Source organism: Megascapheus bottae, chromosome 5 (assembly GCF_031878675.1).
Source record: "Megascapheus bottae isolate mThoBot1 chromosome 5, mThoBot2.hap1, whole genome shotgun sequence".
Lineage (NCBI taxonomy): Eukaryota > Metazoa > Chordata > Mammalia > Rodentia > Geomyidae > Megascapheus > Megascapheus bottae.
Window position 1 is genome coordinate 31,078,666 of NC_143513.1, and position 27,566 is coordinate 31,106,231.

Below are 27,566 nucleotides of genomic sequence, written 5' to 3' on the forward strand. Positions count from 1 at the left end.
GTCACGCGACCGCGCCGCACACTCAATGGCCCCGCCCCTCGGGGCCCCGCCCCGCGCGCGCCGCGCGCCTCACGTGACCTCGCGCCCCGCCCCTCCGGCCCAGGCCACGCCCCTCTCCGCCCCTGCCCCTGCAGCTGCCTTCACCACCTCAAGAGTCCAGTTCTCCTTCCACTTACAAGTTCCAGGATCTACCCCCGCCTGTCACCCTGCCCGACGTATAAGGACCCAGGTGGCGGACGCCGCCCCAGAGGTCAACCAGCTTACCACGAAGGTCATCTGTCTCCACCCCCTAGGCTGGCAGGGACCACCTGTCCTCCAGCCACCTCTCCACCAGGTATGCTGATTTCTCACGGGCTGCTGGTCCGGAGGTTGCAGGTCGACCCCGGTGGGTTGGGGCAGCCCCGGCCCCTCGCGCTCCGGGTTGCAGAGCCAGGTTTTCCCGATGACCCTGCGGGGTGGAGGAGGCCCTGGTGGAGGCTGCCGCGGGGTAGGGACGTCGGATGGGGAGGGCCGCGGGCCCTGACGCCCTGTGACCCAGATGGCAGCCTCCCTAGGAGCCCTTTGGAAGGAGGAGGTGTGTCCTCACTCTTTATGGTGTATAGTTTACTTCAAAAATAAAAATAAAGTGAAAAGTGAAACCTCAGGGTTTGTTTTGTTTTTTTCACTTGAAAAAGGTCGGTGATCACGGAATCCTAGTAGGAATAGATTTAATGAATGTTTGCATTTTGTTGTAGGCGTGGGGAAATGCCTTACAGAAATTGGTCCGGCTGTGTTTCTCCTTGTAAAAAATTGTATTTTTTAGAGTATTTTGTATATTTTTTTCATTTCTTAACTTCCGGCCATATGCTTTCATTGTGTAGTGGTTACTCTTTTGATGTAGTACTTCAGGGAAGTCAAGAGACTGTCAATATACCATTTTGTAATTAAGCATATTAAAGCAGAGGCAAAGTGGATTGAGATTAGCCAAAATAGAGATTGAGGTTGCCAAGAGAAATGACAGTTTTGTTTGGGGTTGGTTTAGGTTGAAAATTCGGGAGCAACTATGAAGGCATCTATGTTTATTAAACTGTTGGTTTGGTAGATGGAGATATCGAACTCAAGAGAGTGGTCTGGGAGGAGAGGCTTATGGAGTATGAGAGACATTGTATTGGGTAATGGACACCAGCCATGAAGTTAAGGGTAGGAGTATACAGATCTCCAGAGGCAGCAAGATGTAGTTTGAGCACACATTTAATATTATGTATCTGGGGAAAAGTACCTATTTTTGAAATATAAGCTACAGAAAGCACAGGATTTCTATGTTCTTAAAAAAATGTTTAGCCAGGCGCTGTGGCTCATGCCTGAAATCCTAGGTACTCAGGAGGCTGAGATCTGAGGATCAAGGTTCAAAGCCAGCCTGGGCACAAAAGAACCTGAGGCACTTATCTCCAGTTAACCTCTAGAAAATGGGAAGTGGGGCTTGGCTAAAGGGTAGGGTAGTAGCCTTGAGCTGAAAAGCTCAGGGACAGTGCCTGGGACAAATTCAAGCCCCATGACCCACCAAAAAAAAAAAAACCAAAACTGTTTAAATGGCTGAATAACACCAATATAGAATATAGTTGATAATATAGAATGGAATGAAAGAGTGGCATTTAGCTGGGCACTGTGGCTCATGCCTATAATCCTAGCTACTTAGGAGGCTGAGATCTGAGGATCACGGTTCAAAGCCAGTTTGGGCACTACAGAAGGGGAGAGAGACTCCTATCTCCACTAGAAAATGGGAAGTGGGGCTGTGGCTCAGAAGTAGGGCCATAGCCTTGAGCTGAAGAGCTCAGGGACAGCGCCCAGGCCCCAGAGTTCAAGCTCCATGATCCATACACACACAAAAAAAGGGTGGCATTTATGTATGTATTGTATATAGTTTATTATTGGACTCCAGATCTTTTACTAACCATAAGGACTTGTGTCTGTGGCCACAGATACAAGAAAATATCTATTAGGTTAATAATCACATCTATTACTGTGGCTTATAGTCTTGGGTGACCTAAGTGGTAGTACTTCTGCTTAGCACAGGGAGGTAGGATGGGTAGGACTGGGGACCTGAGTTGAAACCACAGTACCCTGCCTTGTTCAGGATTTACTGAACAAGATTTATGTTAAAGGAGACATTAAAAATATGCTTGTAAAGAACCCTTCAGATAAAAGGTTAAGAAATTAATAGAGGCAGAGTTATTTGTGGTCAGAAACTTGCTTAAAATCTTCTGTTGAACAAAACTGGAGAACTTTGAGCAGAGTCATGGTCTAGTTGCTTGCACACTTGGCCTTGAATCAAGAGAAATGAATTTCATTTAGTAATGGCTCTATCCATAAGGGCCTTGAACTTTTTGTGTAAATAGGATTAAATTCAGGGATTTGTATATACTAGTAAAGTACTCTAAGGTGTATTCCTAAGCCTTTCTGTTCTAGACTTTTCTGCACTCAATTCTCAGTGTACTTCCCAACTTTTTGTTACTGTCAGAAGCTTTTCATGAAGCCTCTCTTTAAGAAGCCTCTGTTGCATCCTGGATGCCTGATAAGCTTTTGTCATGCTTAAAGCTAGAGGGACCAAATCTCTTCCAGGTCCTCTGATAGTGGTGGGAAATGAACCAGAAAACTGGCAGGAGGTTAATGGCAAGAGTTTAAAACAAGCTCAGACAAGCAAGGCATGTGTCTTTCATCCCTGTCTTGCACATAAACCATAGTATTCTAACACTGGCCTCCCAGTACTCATAGTTCAAAATACATTTAATCCATCTGTAGGATTTCTTTAAGTTGCAAATGTAACATCATTACCCAAAACTCCAAATTCAGTTTCCTCTGAGACTCAAGGAAAACTGAGCAATGATCACCTGTAAAAGTTTTAAAACCAAATTATGTTGAGCTTGGTGCAGTGGTTCATGCCTATATTCCCCCCTTTGTGGGAAGCAGAGATAGGAGAACCACAATTGGAGATCAGCCTAGGAAAAGTTAGTGTTACTCTATTTCTAAAAAGCTATCCAAGCATTTTGGCACACTCCTGTAATGCCAGGTATTAGAAGGCAGAGATAAGAAGTTTACTAAGGCCAGCTTGATAAAAAGTATGAGACTATCAAAAAACTAAAAACAGCTAGGAATGTGGCTTGAATGGTATAGTATGTGGAGTTCCAAAAATTTTAAACCCAGTATTGAAAATTACAAACACAGACACAAACAAATTATGTATGCTTCTAAGATGCATATGACATTGGATGAAGATTACTATTCCAAAAGGAAGGAATAAATAAATGAAGAGGGATCATACCAATGAAGACCAAAACTCGTGGAAACAAACACTAAATCCTCAGTCTTCATGTTTGGCATCTGTGGCATACCATGGCGAATCTGGATTGCAAAGGATGAAGTGTATCCAGGACACTGGATGAGCCCACTATAGCCCACATCACTACTCTTTTGGGTTAACTGTATACTGTCTGCAGCTTTCATTGGCAGGCATCCCACACTCCTGGTATCACTGATATCACTTATGTCTTTGGGCCTCCATTGCAGCATTCACTCTCACAGCTCACCTATCATCCTCTCTCGGCCTGTTTACAGGAAATTCAATCATGTCATATACTGTCTGGCCCCTAAGGCTTTTCTTTGAAGTCTTGTCAGAGGCTTCTTCAACCCCTCTTGAACTCTGCATGTCTGCAAATCAGCATCACACCAGTGGTGCCAGTCAGCCATGGTGTGAGCTGTGTTTAGGTCACTTGTACTTAGGAAGCATGACAGCAGTAGCTTCTTGAGTGACTTGATTCCCGTGTTTCTGGGTGATCTGGATGCTCTGGGCTGTAAAACAAAAGATGTGCACTTTTTAATGCCTTTGAGCTTGCAAGTGGGGGTGGGGGGGGGTCTTGCCTGCAGTCTTCTCTTCAGCAAACTAGTCCTCTAGTCTGGCCTCTAGTCCAGCTTTTAAAGAGACTCCTTCATTCATATAATACATCATTTAGTACCAATTTCATTTTAGGTATTCCTGGTACCATTCCAGTGTTTTTTTTATTTTTATTGTTCTTAATGTTTTTATTATTATTTTAATTGATTCTTAGAAGCTTTCCAGAAATATAATCACAAAAATGTTAATAATGTCTAGATGCCAGACTTTACTCAGCATTAAAAATATCTGGCAGAACACTCAAAGGAACATAGGCTCAACTATTCCAGTGTTTTAAGCTTTGCTAACCACCCTGACTTCTCTAGGTTATACCTCCTGAGATAACCGCAAGGCATAATTCCTATTGTCAGCTTTATTTACTGCACCCTCCTAGGCAAAAATGCTATGGGAGCTCCTTTTCTAGACAAGCTATGAATTGAAATGTCTTCTCTGCTCCTTTTTGTTTCTAATCATCATGATAAGTCTGACTAAAAGCAGTCAGTAATACCCAAGAATACCCAAACCACTGCCTGAATGATTTGTTGCCTTGAAATTTCCTCTCCTGGTAAGCTAGTCCATCATCTTTAAGTTGAACATACTTCCAAACCTTGAATAGGATTATTTATCACAGTATATATCCATCTGAGACTTAACTGTCCATTTTTTGTCAGTATTTGATCTTCTGAGACTGTCCCACAATCATCCCCATTCAGCTCTGCCTCTATCATTTGTAGGCATTTTATTGCCGATTCTCCAAGTCTTTCAAATCCTTTCCTGCAAACTTATGCTAAAGGTTCTTCCACTTCTTTAGGCATAGTCGCAGCAATGTCAAAACTCCCGTTTTGGCACCAGTACTCTGCTGGTCAGCTTTCTGTTACTGAAATACCTGAGACTATGAACTTGTAAAAAGTTAATTTTTAACTCCCAAATTCTGGAGGTTTCAGTTCATGATTATTTGAATCTGTTGCTGTGGGCCTGTGCCAGCACATCAACACATCACATCACTGCGGTAGCCCGTTGCAAAAGAGCTACCTTGTGACCAGGCCATGCCAGAGATGGAGAAAGCAGCTGGCTATCCCCTCAACTGGCATGCCTCCAGTAAATCCAGTTTCCCACTTTGTAAAGGTTCCACCACCTCCCAGTAATATACCACAGGCTGAAAAGCAGTTCGTGACCTTGGGCCATTGGGAAGCATCATAGCCAATTGTCCATGAACTGAAATCTCTGAAACTGTCAGCCAAAAGAAGTTGAAATTCTTGTGTGCAATTCGTGGAAATGTAAAGTGTTAAAGCTCTGAAGGCAAATAGTATAGAAGTCCCTCAAGGGGTTAAAAATACTACAACTATACATACCACAGTCTCTCACTGAGTACTTACTCAAAACTGAAGTCAAGGCCTCAAAAATGTTTACATTCACACATTTATTATTTACAGTTGTTAAGAGGTGGAAATACTCTACTTGTCCTTAAAATTAATATTCATATCTATACATATACAAATGGATTTTTACCTATCCTTAGACCGACAATACACTGTTGATAAACCTTGAGCAAACATACCAAATGAAAAAAGCCAGTTGTAAAAGGACACCTACTGATTGACATATGATTCCAAATAGTAGGTATTTAATGTAGTAAAACTCACAAGAGCAAAAATTAAAATTGGTTGTCAAAGGGTTAGGTTGGGAGAGAAATGTAAAGTTGCTGTTTAGTAGGTATAAAGGGTTGGTCTGGTCTTTTCATTTCTTTTCTTTTAGATCCTGGGGATTGAACCCAGGACATTGCACTTGCTAGGCAAGTGCTTTGTTACTGAGCTACATCCCAGCTCAAGTGTATACAAAACAAGACATGAAAGATGTAAATATTCTAGAGATTTTCTGTAGAACAATACACATATAATTATTCCACTATAAATGATGCAAAGATTGAGCACTGTTCTGGTTCTAGACTTGTTTATTTTTAAGGATGAATATACTAACTTGTATACCATGAAAGGTTTATGGAAATGATTTCATAATGTTAATGCATGCATTTATGAAGTGTTCTTCATATTTCTTAAAGCATTTAATAAAGCTGAGGTAGGGGAACATTCCTGCAATCCCAGTCTCAGGAAACTGAGGCAGGAAGATCACAAATTGGAGGTCAGCCGAGGCTCCAGAGTGATATTTTATCTCTAAACAAAACAAAACAAAACCCAACTTCACAGAAAACACTTAAACAATTGCTGATTGATGTCTTACAGTTTGCATACTCTCCTTTTCTTTAGATTTATTATCCTTATCCAACATGAAATTAGGACAGTTGTTCTTGTTTTTTACTACAGGTTTTCAGCTACTGATGTTACAAACAGTGAAATATTGGAACAAAGAATTGAGGAAAAGACTTAAACCAGGGAGGTAGGTAAGGGAAGTCTAAAAAAATCAAAGGTGTGTTTAAGGTCTTGTTGGGAAAGGAGGGGAGATTGATTGGGACAAACTGTATGTAGGGAAATGTCACAGTGAAATCTCCTTTGTATGCTAATTTAAATATTTTAAGATTAAAAATAATTTTAAAATTTAAAAAGATCAATTTTAAGATAGCAAATGTTGAATATTATAATTTACTCTTCATAAAAATACAGAAACTCAAGTACCATGGCTTTATGACACTGATGCAATTGACAAAACTAGATTATGTCAAAATTAACTTTGCTAAATTTGTTCATTGTACTGTATTCACACAAGAGAATATGGTGAAGTATTTAACACAAAAAAGCTTGATATATGGTATCTAATTTTTAATGGCTTACAGGAAAAATAAAGAGAAATAAGTTTGCCTCAGTGGATCAGTAGGAAATCATATATTGTCAGTGGAAGTACTAATTGGTCTGTCCTTTCTAGAAAGGATTTGGACTATTTGTATCAAATTTATTTGTGTATTTATCTTGTATCAGTCCTGAGGCTTCACCATTCCTGAGCTTTTTTGCTCAAGGCTAGCATTCTACCACTTGAGCCACAGATCTGCTTCTGGCTTTTTGGTGGATAATTAGAGCTAACAGTCCACTGGACTTTCCTGCCAAAGTTGGCTTTGAGTCACAGTCCTCACATCTCAGCCTTCTGAGTAGCTAGGATTTACATAGGTGCCCAGTTGTGATTTTGTATTGTTTTTCAAGACTCTGTATCACAGGCTGGCTTAGAACTCATGATCCTCTTGCCTCTGCTTTCTGGGTGCTAGGATAGGTGTGTACCACCATGCCCCTGGTCATTGTTGATTAGTAAGTTTATAAGTGACTTTTTTTTTTTTACTATTCATGCTGCCTAACTTAAAAAAATATATATACATATATATGTATATATTGCTTTTCTAAAAGAATTTTTGAAAGGTGCATCTTATTAAAGCTATATGTTTTATTTTATACCTAGGCAACTGTTTTTGGTATTGAATAAAGAAGTGCGATGTTTAATGATATTCCGTATTAGATTAAGGTAACTCAGTAGTGTTTATGACGTAAAAGTTACACTATCCGTGAATTTCTAGATTCTGTAACTTTGTATTGGTGAGCTGCTTTTACTGTCACTTGGTCAGAGTCTATTTCTATAACACTTTCTTAGCTACCTTTAAAAATGTGATGCTGACCGCGCATGGTGGCTCACACTTGTAATCCTAGTTCCTCGGTAGGCTGAGATCTGAAGACCAAGGCTCAAAGCCAGCCCAGGCCACTAAAGTCCATGAAACCCTTATCTCCAATTAACCACTAGAAAACAGGAAGTGGGGCTGCACCCAGACTCAGAGTTCAAGACCTGTGACAAAAAAATATGATGCTGCACTTACAGTTTAACTGATACACAATGATCCTTTTAAGATCAGAGGACATATTCTGTTAGTGACACTTGTATCTATGTATGTAGAATTTATATACTTAATATTAATAATGCTCAAAAACATGTATTCTGTTATAAATTGGTATTTTTTCAATGTTAGGAATTCAATCCCAAGGTGTTGCACATGCCAAGCAAACTCTCTACCACTAAGTTGTGGTTCCAGCCTCTGTATAATGTTGTTACTAGTGTTATGCTGATCCCAGGGTTTAAGGTTGGTGTTACTCCTGAACTTCCTTGCTCAAGACTGGAGCTCTATTACTTGAGCTATAGCTCTACTTGTGGCTTAAAGCTACAGTCTTTCGACCTCAGCCTCCTGAGTAGCTAGATGCCTGGCTTGCATTAATATTTTTAAAAGTTTAACATTAGCAGTCAATTTTGAAGGCATTTGCTGTTAAACTTTTTTATGTTTTGCTTTTCTTTAACAGATTATTCTCTAATTAGTTAAAAATATGGTTACTCAAACTGAAGAACCACAGAGAGTCAAAGTGACACCTCTACAGCAGATGCTAGCCTCTTGTACTGGAGCAATAATGACATCACTAATGGGTAAAATTATGTTACCAATGTAGACAGTATAACGTTGAATGAGTTAATGTGTCTGTTAGAGTTTGGCTATCTGTGAAATTAGGTTACTACTAATCATAAATGATGCTAATGCTCCTTATGTGCCTGATGATATCAAAGGAAGGTTGGACACGGAAAATGAAGAACCTTGAATTTAGACCCTGCTTTGGCATTTTCAGGGTGAATACATTTGAGGACAGCATGTACTTCTCTATGAGCTACTTTTCATAAAATCAGAGATTGAAAGGAGAGTTTTTGAGATCCCCACCAACATCAGATTTTATGTCTTCAAATAAAAAGTAATTAGATAGAGACATAAGGCCAAATAGTATGACACTAAATGTGAGGACCTCCAGGATAAGGAAACAAAAGCCATATAATGAGTGATTGTTGTCCTTAATATAAGCACTATGTTATCTCTCATCTCTTTTGCTATCCTTTGGTTATCTCATATTGTTACAATATTTCACCTTGTTATCTGATACATTTTACATGTGTTTAATTGGTTATTTGAAATTAAATAGGGAAAGAGGGAAATCAAGATGAGCTAGGGGAAGGAGAGAGGGAGATGGGGACCATGTCATGAGAAAGGGTATCAATGTTTGTGAAGTAATGCACCTTCTATCTGGTGAATATAATGTAACCCTTCTATTAATTACAATAAAAAAGTAAATAGAGGGGCTGGGAGTTTGGCCTAGTGGTAGAGTGCTTGCCTAACATGCATGAAGACCCGGGTTCGATTCCTCGGTACCACATACATAGAAAAAAGCCGGAAATGGTGCTGAGGCTCAAGTGGTAGAGCTCTAGCCTTGAGAAAGTCCAAGGATAGTGCTCAGGCCCTGAGCTCAAGCCCAGGACTGGCAAAAAAAAAGTAATTAGATAGAAGATTTTCATATTGACTAAAACAACTTAGGCAATTTATGGTAGCCACCAAACAAGCAGAACTTACATTGTATTCCAGGGAATTCTGAAAATTTCCTTTGATCACACTTTTGTTGTTGTAATGGTTTTGCCAGTTTTGGGTCTTGAAATTAGTATCCCATACTCTCACTCAATGTGGTTTTCTCCTAACTAGAGCTCTATCACTGGAGCCATACCTGGAGCCTGCCTTTTCATTAGTTAACTGGAGGTTGAGTTTTCTGATCTTTCTCTTTCTGGGCTGGCTTCCAACAACTACGCTCCATATCTCAGCCTCTGAGTAGCTAGGATTACAGGCATGAGCCACCAATTTCAGCTTGTTTTTCTCTCTTTTTCTTTTCTTTTTTTTGGGGGGGGGGCAGTCATGGGGCTTGGCTGCTGGGCCTGGGCACTGTCACCGAGCTTTTCAGCTCAAGGCTACCGCCTACCCCTTGAGCCACAGTGCCACATCTAGTTTTCTAGTGGTTAATTGGAGATAAGAGCCTTATGGCCTTTAGTGCCCACGCTGGTTTTGAACCACGATCCTCAGATCTTAGCCTCCTGAGTAGCTAGGATTACAGGTGTGAGCCACCATGCCCAGTATTTTTGTTTCTTATAGATGTAGCCAAATGGCATCAGTAACCAAATGCATAGGTAATTAGGTATTAGACATAGATAATTATTTTAAGGTGGTTAAGTTTTTTTAATTAAGAAAAAATGATTAGAATAAATTACTTTATGATAAATCTTCAGATTTTGAGGCTGTGTAATGTGACTTCTTAGGTAAGGAAATGTTTCCTTGTAACTACTATTTGGTACTTTTTCCTACTTAGATAAAGCATACAAATGAAAATGATGTGATTTGCCATGCTATTCCCAATGACATAACTTAATGTTAAAATGATGTATGACTAGCTTATCCAAGTTTTGAATTCCGATAGCTTTTATTGATATAGGTAAATTTAACAGGTTAGAAAGACTAATATTGGTTAGTAATTATTTGTGATACAGATGTGTTCTCAAATTTAAAAATAAACTTTAACTTTCATTTCTTGATTTTGGAAAATATTCTTCTAAGTAGTAAATGTAAGTAGTTTACTGTTAATGCTAGTGGAACTGTAGTTGTGAATGACTATACTAGTCAGGGAAGTATTTCTTTGCACTTGTCCTCTTTAAGCAAAATTTAGGGCATAAATTATAGAATGCTACACTGAAGAGCTGGTAGTATAACTTAATGGAGAAGTATATTCAAGACTACTTCCATAGTTTCATATGAGCATTCTAGAGCAGTGAGGAAGAGTATGCATTTATATGTTTTATTCTTTCTTGGAAACTCCCATGCAATTTAAATGTATCAGTTGTTAATTGAGACTTTATATTCATAGTGACACCACTGGATGTAGTTAAAATTCGACTCCAAGCCCAGAGCAACCCCTTCCCCAAAGGTATGTGTGCTAGTTACCCTGAAACTGTTTAGATCTATGTATCTGCAGTGTCTACAGTTATTTTATATGTCTACAGTCATTTTTATTTGACTCATACCAATTTTGATAATTTAGTAAAGTGGATATCTAATGCAGAAATATTCACCATTTTAAAAAGATGAGGTATAGGCATATACATATATATATATATATGTACACACATACCTATATCTACCGTTCTTACTACCTATTAAAGCTGAAAGTTGTATATACTGAATATATGGTTGTATACTTCTCAAGTAAGAGCAGAATCATATTTGTAAGACACCTTAGGATCTTAACTTCTTTTTTTTTCTAAGTATTCTATCCATTTCTGACAATTAACAGTTACTTAAATCCATGGAAGACTGAAGTTTGAGGCTTGCTCAAGAAAATATTTTATAAGATCCCATCTCAACCAGTTGTTGAATTCAGTAGGTATCAGTATTGTTCCAGCTATGCAGGAGGTTGAGATCAGAAGATAAAGGTTCTAGGCAAGCCTGGACAAAAAAACAATTGTAAAAACTCTCTCTGAGGAAGAAACTGAACATATAGGAAGCATAAAATATAGGAGGATGAAGGTTGGAGCTTACATTTGAGGAAAAACAAGACCCTATCTCAAAATGACCGATGCAAAAAAGAGCTAGGGCTGTGGCTATTCAATGGAGGGCCTGCCTACCAACCTGAATTCAAACTTTCCAGTTCAAATCCCCCCCAGTTACTCCATCAAACAATGAAAACCAAAAGCAAAAGGGGATATTCAAATTTATACATTATGATACTCACAGAATTGTGTATTGAACTGAAAACACAAATTTGGTAGCAAGAATGGATCCAGTAAATAATTTGGTGTCAGTGAAAGCTGTATTAAATATGGCCAGACCACTGGCTAGACTGAGCAGCATAGATACAGAGAAGGAGCCAAAGTATAGTATTATTTACATTAAGGAATACAATTCTCTTAAATTCGTTTCCATCTAAACTTCCCTTGCATACTTTTAAATAAAGAGATATGCGTCCATGTTCTCTTCCTAAATCAAGGCTTTCTTCCTTTGTCTTCCTTTTCTTCATTCTCTTTAATAACATAAAATAATTTATTTCTGTGTATTTTTTACTACAGTTCTGACACACTAATTTTACTTCATGACTTTTCACAAAGTTGAGTTTAGAACCTATTGACATATCAAACAGCAAAATGGGTTTGTATATGTTTTACCCTGAGTGAAGTTACTTTTTCAAGGTAATTCATCTCTCTATAGTTTTCTAGTCTTCCCATTGTCCTTTTTTGTCTATAAAATGAGTAATTATGTGGAGTAGTTATTTACTGTTGGACTCCTTTATCAGGAAAGTGTTTTATGTACAGTAATGGACTCATGGATCATGTATGTATCTGTGAAGAGGCAGGCAACAAAGCATGGTACAAGAAACCAGGAAACTTCAGGGGAACATTGGTAAGGATGTTATATTATTTAGAAGCATGTGTATTTTCTATTTTTGTGCTTCCATATGTGAAAGATTTTCCAGTTGTAAGGAAGTAAAGAAATCTATCATATTAAGTCATAAAACTTGCTTTAGAAATACACTGCACACACACACACACACACACACACACACTTAACACTTACATCCTCCTGCCTTTTATACCTCAAATGGTACGACTATAGGCATTGTTAGCTAATTTTCTAGGTTCTTACATGTATCTATCACGTTTCTTTTTTATTTCTTTTTAGTCCCAAATAATATACTGCCTTATGAACATTGCCATAGTTTATATTTACATTCATCAGTTGATGCAAATTTGGGTGATTATTTACACGTTTATGAAAGAATAATAGTGCTGTGAACTCTCAAAGGTTTGTGTAAATATGTGATTTAACTTTTCTTGACTATTAGGATTGATGGGTCATATTATACAACTAGATATACCCTCTAGAGAAAGTGCCTATTTTCCAACATGACTATACCATTTTATTCCCACCAGAAATTGATGAGGTCTCCCATCTGTGCATCTTGTCACTAGTACTTGTTATCTGTCTCAGTTATTTTTGAGAAGGGAGTCCTGAGTTCAAGCCTCAGTAGTAGCACAATTTTTTTTTAAAGTGATGGAAGGAGTGAGAATGATTGGGATACATTGTATATATGTGTAGAAGTGTCATGATGAAACTACCCTTGTATATCTAATGTAAACCAATTAGAAAGAAACTTATAGAGGTGAAAAAAACTATAAAGTAGAACTAAATTGTACAACCTGGAGCCAAGTAATATAGACATTATTCTGTAAGACATATTTTCTAGAAGTGTTCATTTTACTTACAGTACTTGTCTGTTTTGGCAGGGAGTTTGGCCTAGTGGTAGAGTGCTTGCTATGCACAAAGACCTGGGTTTGAGTGGCAAAAAAAATTTTTTTGTCTCTTTTTTACGAAGCTATATTTTAGAAGTAAATTCATAAAAGAATCATCAGTTATCATAACATATATAGCAAGTTTAGGGATAATTTTGACTTTTCTATTGTATATATAACTGTACTTTTCTATTGTAGGATGCCTTTTTAAAAATCATTCGAAATGAAGGCATCAAATCTCTGTGGAGTGGTCTTCCTCCTACTTTGTAAGTTGAAATTAAATACTTTTTCTGCTGAGTGATGGCTGTAATCAGCATGGTTAGACAAAGTCTTGAATTTTATACATTTGTGCTCTTCCTGAAGCATTGCTTTGTGAGTCTCACAACTCACCTGGTGATGTACTTGGAGGACGCAGGTCCTAAGGAAGGCTGCGCTCATGGATATGGCTCATGACAGCTAAAAGATACGCAGCAAAATGGTTAAGGGAAAAAGGCACATGGGAAATGGGCCTTTGGGACTTTGCCTTCCAAAGTCATCAGGGCATTGCACATTAGTTTTCTAGTAACTTACCAGTACAGTGTACAGAATTTCTGCCTTAGTAAATCCAGTTGAGTTTGTCAACTTTTATTGGACATAGATTGTGATGGAACATTTCATTTCTGGCTCCCAGAAAGAAAGTAAGCATGTATGATATGTGATCCATATAGTTCTATAGTTGTTCACAAACTTTGTGTAATTTTATATTTGTTCACAAGCTTTTTAATTGCAGTATGATTGTGATCAAAATTAATCAAGAAAACAGATCTGGGGGCCGGGAGTTTGGCCTAGTGGTAGAGTGCTTGCCTAGCATGCACGAAGACCCAGGTTCGATTCCTCGGTACCACATACTTAGAAAAAGCCAGAAGTGGTGCTGAGGCTCAAGTGGTAGAGTTCTAGCCTTGAGAAAGTCCAAGGACAGTGCTCAGGCCCTGAGCTCATGGCCCAGGACTGGCAAAAAAAACAAAAAAAAAGGCAGATCTCGGAGACCAGAAACAGACCTAGAAAGTCATAAGTTATTAAAGGTGCCTAGTAATCTTTTCCTATTTATAACGGGATTGTGTACTTTACATGACAATTACTATTGTCATGTTACCTTGTAATTTATCTTCAATTTATCTTCATGAGTAGAATTTGAAATTTTGGAGGGCAAATGCCTAGTGTATCTTTTTTTTAAAACTTTTTACCAATTAATATATATAATATTAAATATATATAAATAACTCATGGGCGGATCAGATTTTTTTACAGCTATATTCACCAGATAGAAGGCGCATTACTTCACATACATTGATACCCCTGATCAGATTTTTTAATGTATTATTTTGTTGTAGCTTATAATATTGAGCTTTGCAGGGGATGATGCCTCTAGCCCTTTTTGTTCACTAGCTTATATTATACAAAAGGAAGGATTTCATTGTTACCTCTCCACACATTTTCACACTGTATTACAGTCTCATTCCCTCTGCCATCCTTATCCTCCTCCTATAGCATCCAGAACAGATTTTTGTATTTTATTTTCATAGTTGCAGATGATCTATTTCAAGGGTATTCAGCCACCTTTATCCTCCCACCTGCTCTGGCTATTTTTTTTTTTTTGTTTGCCCATCCTGGGGTCTGAACTCAGGGCCTGACCATTGTCCTTGGGATTTCCTCAAGGCTAGCACTCTACCACTTGAGCCACAGCACCATTTTTGACTTTTCTATGTATGTGGTACCGAGGAATTGAACCTGGGTCTTTGTGCATGCTAGGCAAGCACCCTACCACTAGGCAAGCTCCCAGCCCACTGGCTGTTTTTTAGATGGGCTCTTATTTTGTTCTATAACGGGTCTGAAGTGTGATCATCCTTCTCATGCCTCCCTGTGTTCTTTGGGGAAGATAGGCATGTATCACTGAGCCTAGTTATTATGCTTTCCTTATAGGTAGGGCAAAAGGTACACAATGCTTAGCCTTTGAATGCCTTGAAGTATTTCATACTTGCACATTCTGACTTGCCTTGAACCATCATCTCCCATTTCTGTGTCCCAGGTAGCTAAGTTTATAGGATTGAGTTATTTTACCTGGCTATAATATTTCAGTTTATTAGTAATTGTTATTTCTTCCCTACTTGTTACTCCAATACTGGGGATTCAACACAGAGTCTCATCATTGTTAAGCAAATACTTGAGCTATGCCTTTGAGCTCTGAGACCTTTTGAAAATTCTGAACAAATTTCCTTTTCTCTAACAGAGTGATGGCAGTTCCTGCCACGGTTATTTATTTTACCTGTTATGATCAATTAACTGCTTTTCTGAGATCTAAATTAGGAGAAAATGAAACTCGAATACCAATTGTTGCTGGAATTGTGGCCAGGTGTAAGTAATAAGCTTTTATTTTCATTTTGGTTTTTGTTTAGAATGTCTTTAAATTTTGACCTTCATAAAGAATTTGTACAATGTACAGAATGCTGGTAAAATATACTTGGCATTCTATTTTGTAGTAATTTGTTACTTTTTAGACTATAGAAGTCACATAATAGTGGTAGTTGTCACCAGTACCGGATGCAGTTAGCCCATGTTCCTTGAATCTTGGACATGTTTTAGAGTGATGGAAAATGGTGACTTATGCACTGGTTTCCAAGGAATCAATCACTTGAAACTAGATATGACTTAGGCTAATGTCTTAGATTCATTTTCCTTATCAAGTTTGGGATCCTGGCTTGTAGAATGAGATGTGCCTCTATTTAGAATAATGTTTTCCTTCGTGATTTTATTTGGGGGGTATTAGCCAGAATTGGTGATAATAATATGGTCAACTATAACATTGTCTGCCTTGAAAGTGTTGAAACCAGAAAATGGCATATGAAAATAGAAATGTTTATCAAGGTAAAAATACCTATATCAGTGGAGTAGATGTTTGGTATCAAGTTTACAGACATTTCAGGATCAAAAGTTAAATATCATAAAACATATTAGATATTTTTGCATGTATATTTGCATACTACATAGTTTGGGTTTTTGTCTTGTTTTATTTGTATTAGTTGGTGCAGTAACTGTGATAAGTCCATTAGAATTGATTAGAACCAAGATGCAGTCCAAGAAGTTTTCTTACAAGGAACTACACCAATTTATCAGTCAAAAAGTATCTGAAGACGGTTGGGTTTCACTCTGGAAAGGCTGGGCTCCTACTGTTCTTAGAGATGTGCCTTTCTCAGGTAGGATTTGTCTTATTAGTATTTAATAAATTTGAAGTATCTTTATCTACCCTACATATTATTTTTACCTTTATGGTTAAAGGTAGGTTATTTTATGATCTGACCACACATTTCTAGTTCACTGTTGAGCTTTCTGCAGTCTTTCACTAAATGAGCAGTTTTTTTTATTTATTTTTATTTATTTACTTATTTTTTATTGTAATTAGTAAAAGGGTTACATGATATTTGCCAGATAGAAGGTGCATTAATTCACATACATTGATACCCTTTCACATGTCTTGGTACCCATTTCCCTCCCCCCACCCGTCTTGGTTTTCCCCCCTTCCCTATCAAATTTCAAATACCCAAATACAAATAAATTCAATATATCAGATAACAAAGTGAGATACTATACCAATATGAGATAACCAAGGGACAGCAAAGGAGATGAGAGATAACATAGTACATTAAGGACAACAATCATTCATTATATGGCTTTTGTTTCAATATCCTGGAGGTCCTTTCAATTAGCTTCACATTATATGGCCTTATGTATCAAGATTTTGCTCTATTGCAAATCTCTGCTAGTAGAGCCCAAGGTTTCTACTGATTATGACAAATGAGGGAAACCATTGAGCCTAAGTTCCTTTGAGTCTGGCTTACTTCACTTAATATGATTTTTTCTAAGTCTTTCCATTTCCTAACAAATGGGGCAATGTCATTCTTTCTGACAGCAGCATAGAATTCCATTGTGTACAAATACCACAACTTGTTGATCCACTCATCAACTGAGGGACATCTAGGTTGGTTCCATATCTTTGCTATGGTGAATAGTGCTGCAATGAACATTGTTGTGCTAGTGGGTTTAGTATGTCCTTGTTTCTGGATGGTTGGGTAAATGCCAAGTAGTGGAATTGCTGGGTCATAGGGGAGTTCTATGTTTAGCCTTTTGAGGCACTGCCACACTGCTTTCCATAGTGGTTGAACGAGTTTGCACTCCCACCAACAGTGTAGTAGTGATCCCTCCTGGCCACATCCCCTCCAGCATCTGTTATTATTCGTTTTCCTGATCCTGGCCATTCTAACTGGAGTGAGGTGGAATCTTAGAGTTGTTTTGATTTGCATTTCTTTTATGAGCAGTGATGTTGAGCATTTCTTCATGTGTCTATAGGCCATTTTTGTTTCTTCTTCAGAGAAGACTCTCTTTAAGTCTTTGGCCCATTTTTTAATGGGATGGTTGTTACTTTGGAGGTTAGTTTTGGAGTGATTCAATTTTTTGAGTTGTTGATATATTTTAGATATGAGGCCTTTGTCCATTGTTTGGTTGGTGAAGATCTTCTCCCACTCTGTAGGCTTCCTGATTAGTTTACTAGCTATGTCCTTTGCCATACAAAAGCTCTGCAGTTTAATGCAGTCCCACTTATCCAGCCTTTCTCTGATTTGTTGTGATTCTTGGTCCTTATTAAGAAAGTTTCGACCTGTGCCAAGGAGGCCTAGGGTATCTCCTATTCCTTCCTGTAAAGTTTTCAGTGTGTCAGCTTTTACCTCCAGGTCTTTGATCCATTTGGAGTTAATTCTAGTGCAAGGTGACAAAGAAGGATCCAGCTTTAGTTTTCTGCAGGTGCTTAACCAGTTCTGCCAGCACAACTTGTTGAAGAGGCTGAATGAGCAGTTTCTTATTCAGGCCTAGAATTCCTTTCCATTTAAAACATTGATGGATATTCCCATTCAGAAAATATAAACATTATTCTAACATTGTTAGAATAATTATTCTAACATATTATATATTATATTATTTAACATTGTTCTAAATAAGTCATAATCATTAAGGTAAATAAGATATTATAGATCTAAACATTATAAAATCCACTTAAGATTTATTTTTTTACAGATATAATTTTATAAGTTTAATCCTTCAAGTTTATCTTTTTTTGGTTCTCATAAGAAAAAGAACATATGTATTTTTTGCAAATTCTTTTCTTTTTTTTTAAAGAATTTATTAATGTTGATTTTTACATCATATTTTAAATGACAAGTTTAACAAACAAGTGTTCAAGGAGGGAATCTCTATATACAATCACTGGGACTTAGTATTTAGAACTTAATCAAAATTAGGCTAAGGGTTTGTATGTCATAGAAACATATTAATTTAAGAAATAAAACATTATGTCTATAGAGTCATAGGTTTTTATGTCTATATAGTTATGTTTATATTTCCATTACCATGTCCATAGCTTTGGGTATGCAGTTATTGAGTCCTCACTCTTGTACTCTTTAGATTTAATAGCCAGATATTAAGGATACCATGCGCCTTTTATTCCTTAGGTCTTGACTTGTAAGATTTATTTTTAATTATTAAAAATAAATTTTCCCATTAAATTAGTGTGCTGCAAATGTGGATTATAAAAGAAATAGGTATGTCCAATTAAGTTGTTTGGATATGTTAAATTCATACCCATCCATTCTTATGCTAATTGTTTATTTTTTTAAAATCAGGTATTTAATTTTAAAAAGCTTAGATATAATCTATGAAGTATACTACTAAATTGAACACCTGTGAGCTGCTACTTTACTATATGGGCTTGAATATGGCCATTTTTTCCCCAAAGATTTCTTTATTGAGATTAAGTAACTACATATACTGTGACATAGTTATACTTAACTAAAGTCACAAGCACATTTTAACATTCATACTGATAAGCATCATCATTCTAATCTATAAAGTTTATGCATAACAAATAATATGAAAACATGTTTTACATAAGAAAAAGGTTTAACTCTTCGAACATAAAACTATTTTTTGCAGATTGGATGATGTCTCATGATGCCACAACTATGTGCTTTTACTGTCATGTCAATAGTAGCCAGTTTACTGGATTTTGTCATTTATCTGACTTTTTTTTCCCCCCAAATGTTATCCCTCAGCTGGGAATGTAGTTGATTAAAAAAATTTTTTTTTCTTTGAGCGTAACTAACTCAGTGGTAGAGGTCTTGCCTAAAATGCATAAATCTTGTGTTTGATTCCTGACCCTGAAAATCAAAAATGAGGGAAAAGTGTTTCTCAGTGCATTATTGCTAAACAGTGTATTGTTTGGTTTTGTCTGTTAAGGAGCCTTAAAAAATTTGCTCTTGTCCAGGTTGCTAGATTTTCAGTCCTATAATCCTAGCTGCTTGGAGGTAAGTAGAGATCAGGAGTATCAGAAGATTCTCATCCCAGCCTATAACTGGGCAGACTGGTATTCATCTTCATTCTTGCTGTAGTGAGAAAGCATAAGTAGGAAGGTGATGGTCTAAGTTTATTCAGGCAAAAGTGCTATTCCCTATTTAAAATGTAGCTCAAGCCAAAAGAGCTGACAGTGTGGCTCAAGCAGTCAAAGTACTTTCCTTCCTAGAAAGTGCCAGGCACTGAGTTCAAATCCAGTGTCATCAAAAACTGAAGACAAGAATCTTTCTTAACTCAAAGTCTTCCTAAGATTCTTCCTTGTTTTTTCTTTCTTTTTTTTTTTCCTTCCTTGTTTATTTTTTTTTTGCCAGTCCTGGGCTTAAACTCAGGGCCTGAGCACTGTCCTTGCACTTTCTCAAGGCTAGAGCTCTACAACTTGAACCTCAGCACCACTTCTGGCTTTTTTTCCCCTATGTATGTGGTACTGAGGAATGGAATCCAGGCCTTTGTGCATGCTAGGCAGCATTCTACCGCTAGGCCAAACTCCTGGCCCTCTTTCTTGTTTTTATATGTTTTTATTCACTTTAAATCTTACTTGTAAGGAAACAATAGTGTTATAAAATATATAGCTTTTTCATGTTTCTATGCAATCATTTTCCCTATTGAATTTGATGGTTCATACAAATACCATATACACATTTCATATGTACATATATACATTTTGTTAGGAAACTGAACTCTTCTAATTATATAGATCTGTAGATCAAACAGCAGTATATCACATATCTTGCAGTTTCACACCTTTAAGAGCTCAGAAATTGAAAGTAGTATTTAATGTTAGTTTACATTTTTCTGATTACTAGTAAGATTGGATGATTGGGCACTGTTTCATTAGCCATTAGTTACTGTTAATTGATTGAAATAGATATTTAGTCTGGATAGCCCAGGGTAGCATTTGATCTCAGCATCCTTTATTGAGTATCTAGAGTTGCTGTTGAGATATGTAATGTCATCTCCCAGATCACATTTTCATAGTTTTCTGCATTTGTTTCAGTGGTTAATTTGCCAAAGTATGTACGCATACCTCTCCTAAATTACTGTTGCACTATAAAAATATTAATGTTGCCTCATTTTTCATTTATAGGAATGGCATATGTTTGTTATTAATCTTTTAAGTTTTAAAAAAAGATTTAACTTTGTCCTCAAGAAGTGTGTATGAATGCTTTGTAGATATCTTTATAAATTCTTTTTTTTGTGTGTGGCTAGTCCTAACCCTTAAACTCAGGTCCTGGCCACTCTCCGTGGGCCTTCTCAGGGCTAGAACACTACCACTTGAGTGACAGCACTACTTCAGACTTTTTCTATGTATATGGCATCAAGGAATCAAACCTGGGTCTTCGTGCATGCTAGGCAAGCTCTTTGCCACTAGGACAAACTCCTGGTCCCTGTAGATATCTTATAGGTATGCCATTCCCTGAAAATTTTGAGAGCTATTTTATTTGGCCTTGTGCCACATAGCTATTGTAACTCTACTATTAAAGTTACGTTTTGTAAAATTTTGTAGCTAGTAAAATTTTTACCTTTTAGTTTATACCCAGCTACCTTTAAGGTTCTGTTACAAATTCTTGTTTGTTTAAACACCACTTGGGTTTCCACTTATATATTATATAAACATCAATTGTCCTTGCATTTTATTTTGCTCACTGTAAATGAAATAGTTCTGTTGTTTCAATATTGCTAATTATTTTTTATTACAGGCTTTGATTCAAACTGTATCAATTAAAGATGTTCCCTCTTATCTAGGTTTTTAAATTTTTTATTTGCTTTAAATGGAAATGATGGATTTTTAATCAAATGATTTTTTCATCATCATTCATTTATCCTATAATTTTTTCAGCGTGGGAGGTAATGTTTTATTATATTTGCATGTGTGGGATAATACAACAGTAAGAATGATTTTTTATGAAAACACTTTTTACTTCTACTTTTTATCCTTTTTCCTTAAAGGAGTTTTTATACTTGTACTCATCAATTGATTGGCATATACTTTTTCTTTCTTCCTTTTGTCCTTGTCTAGTTTTTAAATTATTGTCCTATCTTGTTAATATATTAAGGGTTTTTGGTGGTGTTTTGATTTTTTATAAGACTGCTTAAATATTACTGAGAATTTCCATCCCCACATTTTAAAATCCTATGCAGTTTAAGCAGAAAGCAACATGTACCAAGGTTATAATTTTTCTTTTCTTTTGATTTATAGCTTCACAGATATTTTCTTTATAGTTTATGCTTTATTTCTAAATATCTGCTCATTTCATTCTCTGTTTTTATAGCAATGTACTGGTATAACTATGAAATTTTAAAGAAGTGGTTATGTGAGAAATCGGGTTTATATGAACCAACATTTATGATCAGCTTTACTTCAGGGGCATTGTCTGGTTCTGTAAGTTTATTCTTTTGTTGTTAATATTCCAGCAAATGGGAATTACATAGTAAAATATGGTATAGAAATTCATATATACTGACAGCACTTTTTCTGTTGTATTGCTTTAAAACTTAATATAAACCCTTAAATCATTCAAATAATTTACAATCTGTCTTGTGTTTATGTTTTTATTTTACATACATTCTTATAACTTCTGGATTCATTAGATGACTACCGTTACAATCATGATTATTTAAAATTCCATTCTTAAGACATTCGCTGGAAATATTTAAATATTTGCTACATACTGGTGAATTTCTGCATTAAAATAATGTGTTAGAGCCTCACATGAAGTGCAGGAGTAATGGAATTCACAGGAGCTTCAGAAACTAGTACTACTTTGGAAATCGAGAAATCTGAGGCTTTGCCACGAGGAGCTAGCTATATGATCTCAGCAAGTAAGGGAGCCATATCCTCAGACTGTGTTCTAAAGGTTTTTTGGTGTAAGGAAAATGTAGGACATATCTAAATCTTTTGTAAGGATTTCTTTTAGTAATCCTTAACTTTTCTTTAAATGTATGTGAATGCGACTGAAACTTAAGTTTATTATGATTTTCATTATAATTCTTGTTAAATAATACTAATTTGAATTTTAAAATACTTTAGCAAAAATTAAGTAGATTTACATTAATCAGTTTTACCTTCTAATAGTTTGCAGCTGTTGTAACTTTACCATTTGATGTGGTGAAAACACAAAAACAGACACAACTTTGGACTTCAGAAAGTCATAAAAGTAAGTTTAAAGCATTTTTCTTTTTCTTACTACGTTAAGTCAGAGATACCTAAAGTAAGAACAACCAGCATGTTTCTCTTATATCAGAGTGTTTCTCTTATATATTAGTTTCTAATGAATCTGAAAACCATGTATTAGTGCAGTGAAATATCCAGAATCAAAATGTTATAAATCTAAACAAAATAAGACATCAAGACTTGTTTTCTTTTCTTTCTTCCTTTTTCTTTTTTCCTTCCTTCTCCCTCTTTCTCCTCTTTCCCCTTTCTCTCTTTCCCATCTCCACCCTCTTTCTTTCTCCCCTCTCTTGTACTTTCTTTTTCTTTCCTTTGCATATCCTGGGACTTGAACTTAGGGCCTGAGCACGTTCCCTGAACTTTTTTGTTCAAAGCTAGTGCTCTATCCCTTGAGCAATAGCACAACTTTTTGGTGGTTAGTAAGCATCTTATATTGACTTTCCAGCCTGGGCTGGCTTCAAATTGGGATGCTTAGAACACAGCCTCCTGAATAGCCTGCACTACAGGCATGAGCCACCAGCACCCAGCTCTTGGCATATTTTTTGTAAGCAAGCATTTTAGGTATACACTTTTTATCTGATTAGTGTTGAGCTTCCTTTACATGTTTATAAGTATTTTCCACCTGATCATTCATCTTTTTCTAAACTTGGTAACCAGTAACTTCTATAACAAAAGTACATTCTATTCTATCTGGTTCTCCCATATCCTCATTTATTCTCTTTAAAAAGTATAGCCAAGCTGGCAATATTGGTATATGCCTGTAATCCCAGCACTCAGAAGAATTGAGAATTTGTGGTAAATCTTGACTATCTCATGGCCAGCCTGGACTATGTGGTAAGACTCTAATTTCAAAAAAAAATTACATAGCTATATCTATATATCTCTAGCCCATGAGAAATGATCCATTACAAAATTGTTATATTAAATTCTGATAGACTATTATATGTAAATAATTCATTCTTACCGATGATAGTCTTTTACAAAGAGTAAAATAAATGTAATTTAGAAAATTTGACCATGGCCTTTGGTCAATCTGATAGATATTGCTGACAACCTTGTCTTTAATCTTTCAAATACTTAGCTTCTTCTAATGAAAACCAGTGAGATAATCAGAGCTTTCTTGTATCAGGTTTCAGGTATGAGCTTTATAGCTGCTCAATGCCATGTTCCTTTTGTCATTCCAATTAATTTTATATCAATCTTCTTGTAATCAGAATTGTTTTTTTTCTCTTGCTAAGCAAGCTGTTTGACACAGCAAAAATATTTTGTTTGGTGTAATTTGTCATAATTGGCTCATGAAAATTGTGACTTTTTGTGTTGGTAGTCATTGTGATGGTGGTAGTGGTAGTATGGTGGGAGAAAAATAAGAATCTTTTCAGGTAGATTATTAGGAATACTAAAACTGGATCCACTATTTATCTAGAATCACACTTACCAAGGTAAACAGTCATTGGAGTTACTAACCTGCTTTTCAGAATGTATAATCCTTGGTGGGTATCACTCCTAGTACATTCATTTACTAAATCTAGCGATGAGTGCATCATTTATCTGGAAAACACTGCAACTTTGTTATAAGCTGGCCTTTAACTTTGTAACCAAGGCTGACTTCAAATTCAGGATCCACTGAGATTACTGCCAAGCACCACTAGGTCTAGCTGGCTTCACAGTAAAAGGTGCTCTTGGTGTAAATCCACCTCTTTTCCAGAGATAAGTGTCCATGTTTCTCCAATCATAGTCAATATTTAAAAATAATAACTAATAGTTAATTTTAAAATATTTTAAAACCATTTCTGAGGCAAAACTAATATTGTTATAGTTATGCCAGGCACCTGTAGCTCATGCCTGTATCACAGCTACTCAGGAGGCTGAGATATGAAGATCATGGTTCAAAGCCAGCTTGGGCACAAAGAGGCTCAGGGACAGTGCCCAGGCCCTTAGTTCAAGCCCCAAGACTGGCAAAAAATTATATTTGGCAAATATATTTACTTAAAAATCTTCCATTCTGACCAAATAAGGATATTCTTGGTAGAACATAAATGCACAATGCCTATATACCTCTGATCACTCAAAACGATGTTTATCAAAATGAACTCAAGGAAATGGAAATGAGATTGTTTTGTTTGTTGCTGTTTTTTTTCTTTTTATCTTGCTTTGTTTATATATCTTTGGGAGGGTAAAGAGAGGCAAAAAATGGAGGGACAGAAGGTAAACAAATGCAGCAATGCTACTCACCAAATAGTGTGTTGAAAATGAACTAAATACAACCTGTGGATGAGGTTGGGGTGGAAAAACTTAAGAAGAAGGGAAGGAGTGACATGTACTCTTTTTTTATTATAATGTATAGAGGGATAACAGTCATATTCATCAGATAGAAGCTGCATTGCTTCTCACACATTGATATCCCTTCTCATGTTTTTGTCTCTATTTTCCTGCCCCAACCCCCTCCAAATCATCTTGTTTTCCCCCCTTCCCTTTCCTATTTCAAATAAACAAATAAAAGTATATACAATATACCAGGTAACAAAGACAGACACTATAACAATATGAGATTAACTAAAGGGCAACAAAAGAGAAGAGAAATAACATAGTACATTAAGAACAACTCACACAAGATAAAGCTCTTGTTTCCATATCCTGGAGATCCTTTCATTTAGCTTCATCTCTTACAGCCTTAGGTATCTAGGTTTTGTGCTATTGTAATCCTCTGTTAGGAGAGTCCTAGGCATATACCAATTATTATAAATGAGGGAAACCGTTGAGCCTATGTTCCTTTGGGTCTGGATTACTTTACTTAATATGACTTTTCCAACTCTTTCCATTTCCTTAGAAATGGGGTGTTGTCATTCTTTCTGATGGCAGCATAGAATTCCATGTGACATGTACTCTTTACCTGACTTACGTAACTATAACACTTCTGTACATCATATTTAGAATAACAATAAAAAAGTTACACTCTGCATTTACTCCTGCAATTTGTTGATGAATAAACATAGGAAGTTTAAGTGCAGGGCAAGGATATACATTGTTGATACATTCAGAAGTTCAATTTAAACAAAAATATGAAAAGATAGAGTGGTCATCTCTGAGGAGAAAAGGAAACAAGATGGGGGGATGTACACAGGAGGCTTCAGTTATATCTGAAAGTTACAGTGGTTATGCTCTAATATACCTGTATGGTCAATATTTTCTTTCTGTACTTTTTGGTATTGGAATGCTTAGTAATAAAACATATTTCTTTACAAAGTAAGAAGTTTTTTTATTACCTTTAGTATTAGGTATATGAAACAAAATAAAAGTTGCCTACTTGTAGTATAAAGTTCTTGTTATCAACTTTCTTTAGAATGTTCCTTTATAAATATTTTATAATTGGTTTAAAATATGTCCCTTTTTTGGTTACTGTAGTTATGTTTTCAGTTATAGTATTTGAATTGATAGGTTAGCTTCTTAAATCATTCCTAATTTCTTTTTATAGTCAGAAATTTTGGTGTTTCATTTAAATTTTGATGTATTACTCGATTAGAAATAATTATAGATAGCTAGTGTTCTATTATTATTTGTATTATATATAGTTGAATGGGGTTCAGTGTGGTATTTGCATACATGCTTTCCTTTATCTGTACTGGAAATTAGTGCATTAGGATTTAAAATAGCATTTTTCTTTGAATATTTAGTTCCTGTGCCTTTGAATATGTCAACTTGGGTTATAATGAAGAACATTGTTGCAAAAAATGGGATTTCTGGATTATTTACAGGTAAAAATACTTGCTTTACTAAATTATTAAACTATAATGATTCATTTAAAATAGATCATTTTCTAAAATTATCTTAACATCCTATTAGTTTTTCTGCTAAATATTTTTGCTATAAATTATCAGAAATGTTACATAGCAGTAGACTGATTAATGATACACTAAATTTCTCATAGCAGTTGGAAATTAAACAACTTGATCTTGTTTTTGCTCTCCGTTTAAGATAAAAATGTTGCTAGATCATTTCATTAGATCATTATCAATAAAGCAAATCAGATATAGTTTTAAAAATCAGGTTATATTTGCTGGTTTTCTGTTCTTTTTCAGGTCTGATTCCACGCTTAATTAAAATTGCTCCTGCATGTGCTATCATGATTAGTACATATGAGTTTGGAAAGGCTTTCTTCCAGAGGCAGAATGTACGAAGGCAGCAACTGGAGTGACACAGAAACCTGGAGTGTCAGAGATAGCTAGAGAGGACAGACTCCTACACAGGGGTGGTGTCCCTGTTGTCCTCTTATGTTTTTCTTCCCTATAGCTTAATTCAGTAATAATTTATAATCTACCTCCACATCATAAGCTTAATTTAAAAATATTTTTTTAGTTTTAGAGATTTTTTAGAAAGGTAATCCAGAAATCACAACCACCTTAGCACTTTCTTAAAGAAAATTGTTCATTAGGATTGAAAATAGTCTTTTGAGAATTCTGTTACACATTTCAATGTAACATGTATGTCACCATATATTACTTTTTCAATGGTTTCCTGAATGATGTATAGAAGAATATTCAAGTATTATGCATTAAAATCATGTATGTAGATACTGTTCACATTTGCCAAATATTTCCTATTGATTTCTTTAATTCAGTGCATTACCACTACTGCCCATTGTTACTATTGTAAGGTCTCACATAGATTAATGAATATTTCTCTGAGTAAAGATGTGGCGAATGAACTAAAATATAATACTTTGTATGGTGTAGATCTTATCATTTTTGATGACTAACCTCCTTTATCTGCTGTTCTATAAAAAATAAGTTTTACTGACAAGTGAATGTCCACTCACACTAAAATCCACATTGCTTTAAACTAGTTAAAAGCAAACGGCACAGGAATGGCTTCTGGTTTTTAAACCAACTTGTAATCTAAGTATCATTGTTTATGGATTTCATTAGGTCATTTCTATGA

The 27,566-nt window shown here is 36.0% G+C and overlaps 2 protein-coding genes across 3 annotated transcripts in view; one reads left to right on the plus strand and one right to left on the minus strand.

The window, feature by feature from the left end:
* Window positions 1-7: 7 nt before the first annotated feature.
* Window positions 8-27,556, plus strand: Slc25a40 (solute carrier family 25 member 40). 2 transcript variants are annotated; one of them, XM_090332866.1, is made up of 12 exons: window positions 8-334; window positions 6,229-6,301; window positions 8,191-8,311; window positions 10,612-10,671; window positions 12,034-12,140; window positions 13,229-13,296; window positions 15,297-15,421; window positions 16,087-16,260; window positions 21,733-21,842; window positions 22,536-22,617; window positions 26,303-26,383; window positions 26,708-27,556. In XM_090332866.1, exons 3-12 carry the CDS (start codon window positions 8,215-8,217, stop codon window positions 26,821-26,823), a joined length of 1,020 nt encoding a protein of 339 aa, XP_090188992.1. In that variant the 5' UTR covers window positions 8-334; window positions 6,229-6,301; window positions 8,191-8,214; the 3' UTR covers window positions 26,824-27,556. The 2 variants fall into 2 exon arrangements, with proteins under 2 accessions (XP_090188992.1, XP_090188993.1); XM_090332867.1 differs by lacking the exon at window positions 16,087-16,260.
* Window positions 3,161-27,566, minus strand: part of Rundc3b (RUN domain containing 3B) — a 111,744-nt gene continuing 87,338 nt past the window's right edge. Inside the window, exon 11 of the mRNA XM_090332863.1 lies at window positions 3,161-3,825. Coding sequence (XP_090188989.1) covers window positions 3,743-3,825 — 83 coding nt within the window. The 3' untranslated portion in view covers window positions 3,161-3,742. The remainder of the gene's footprint in view (window positions 3,826-27,566) is intronic.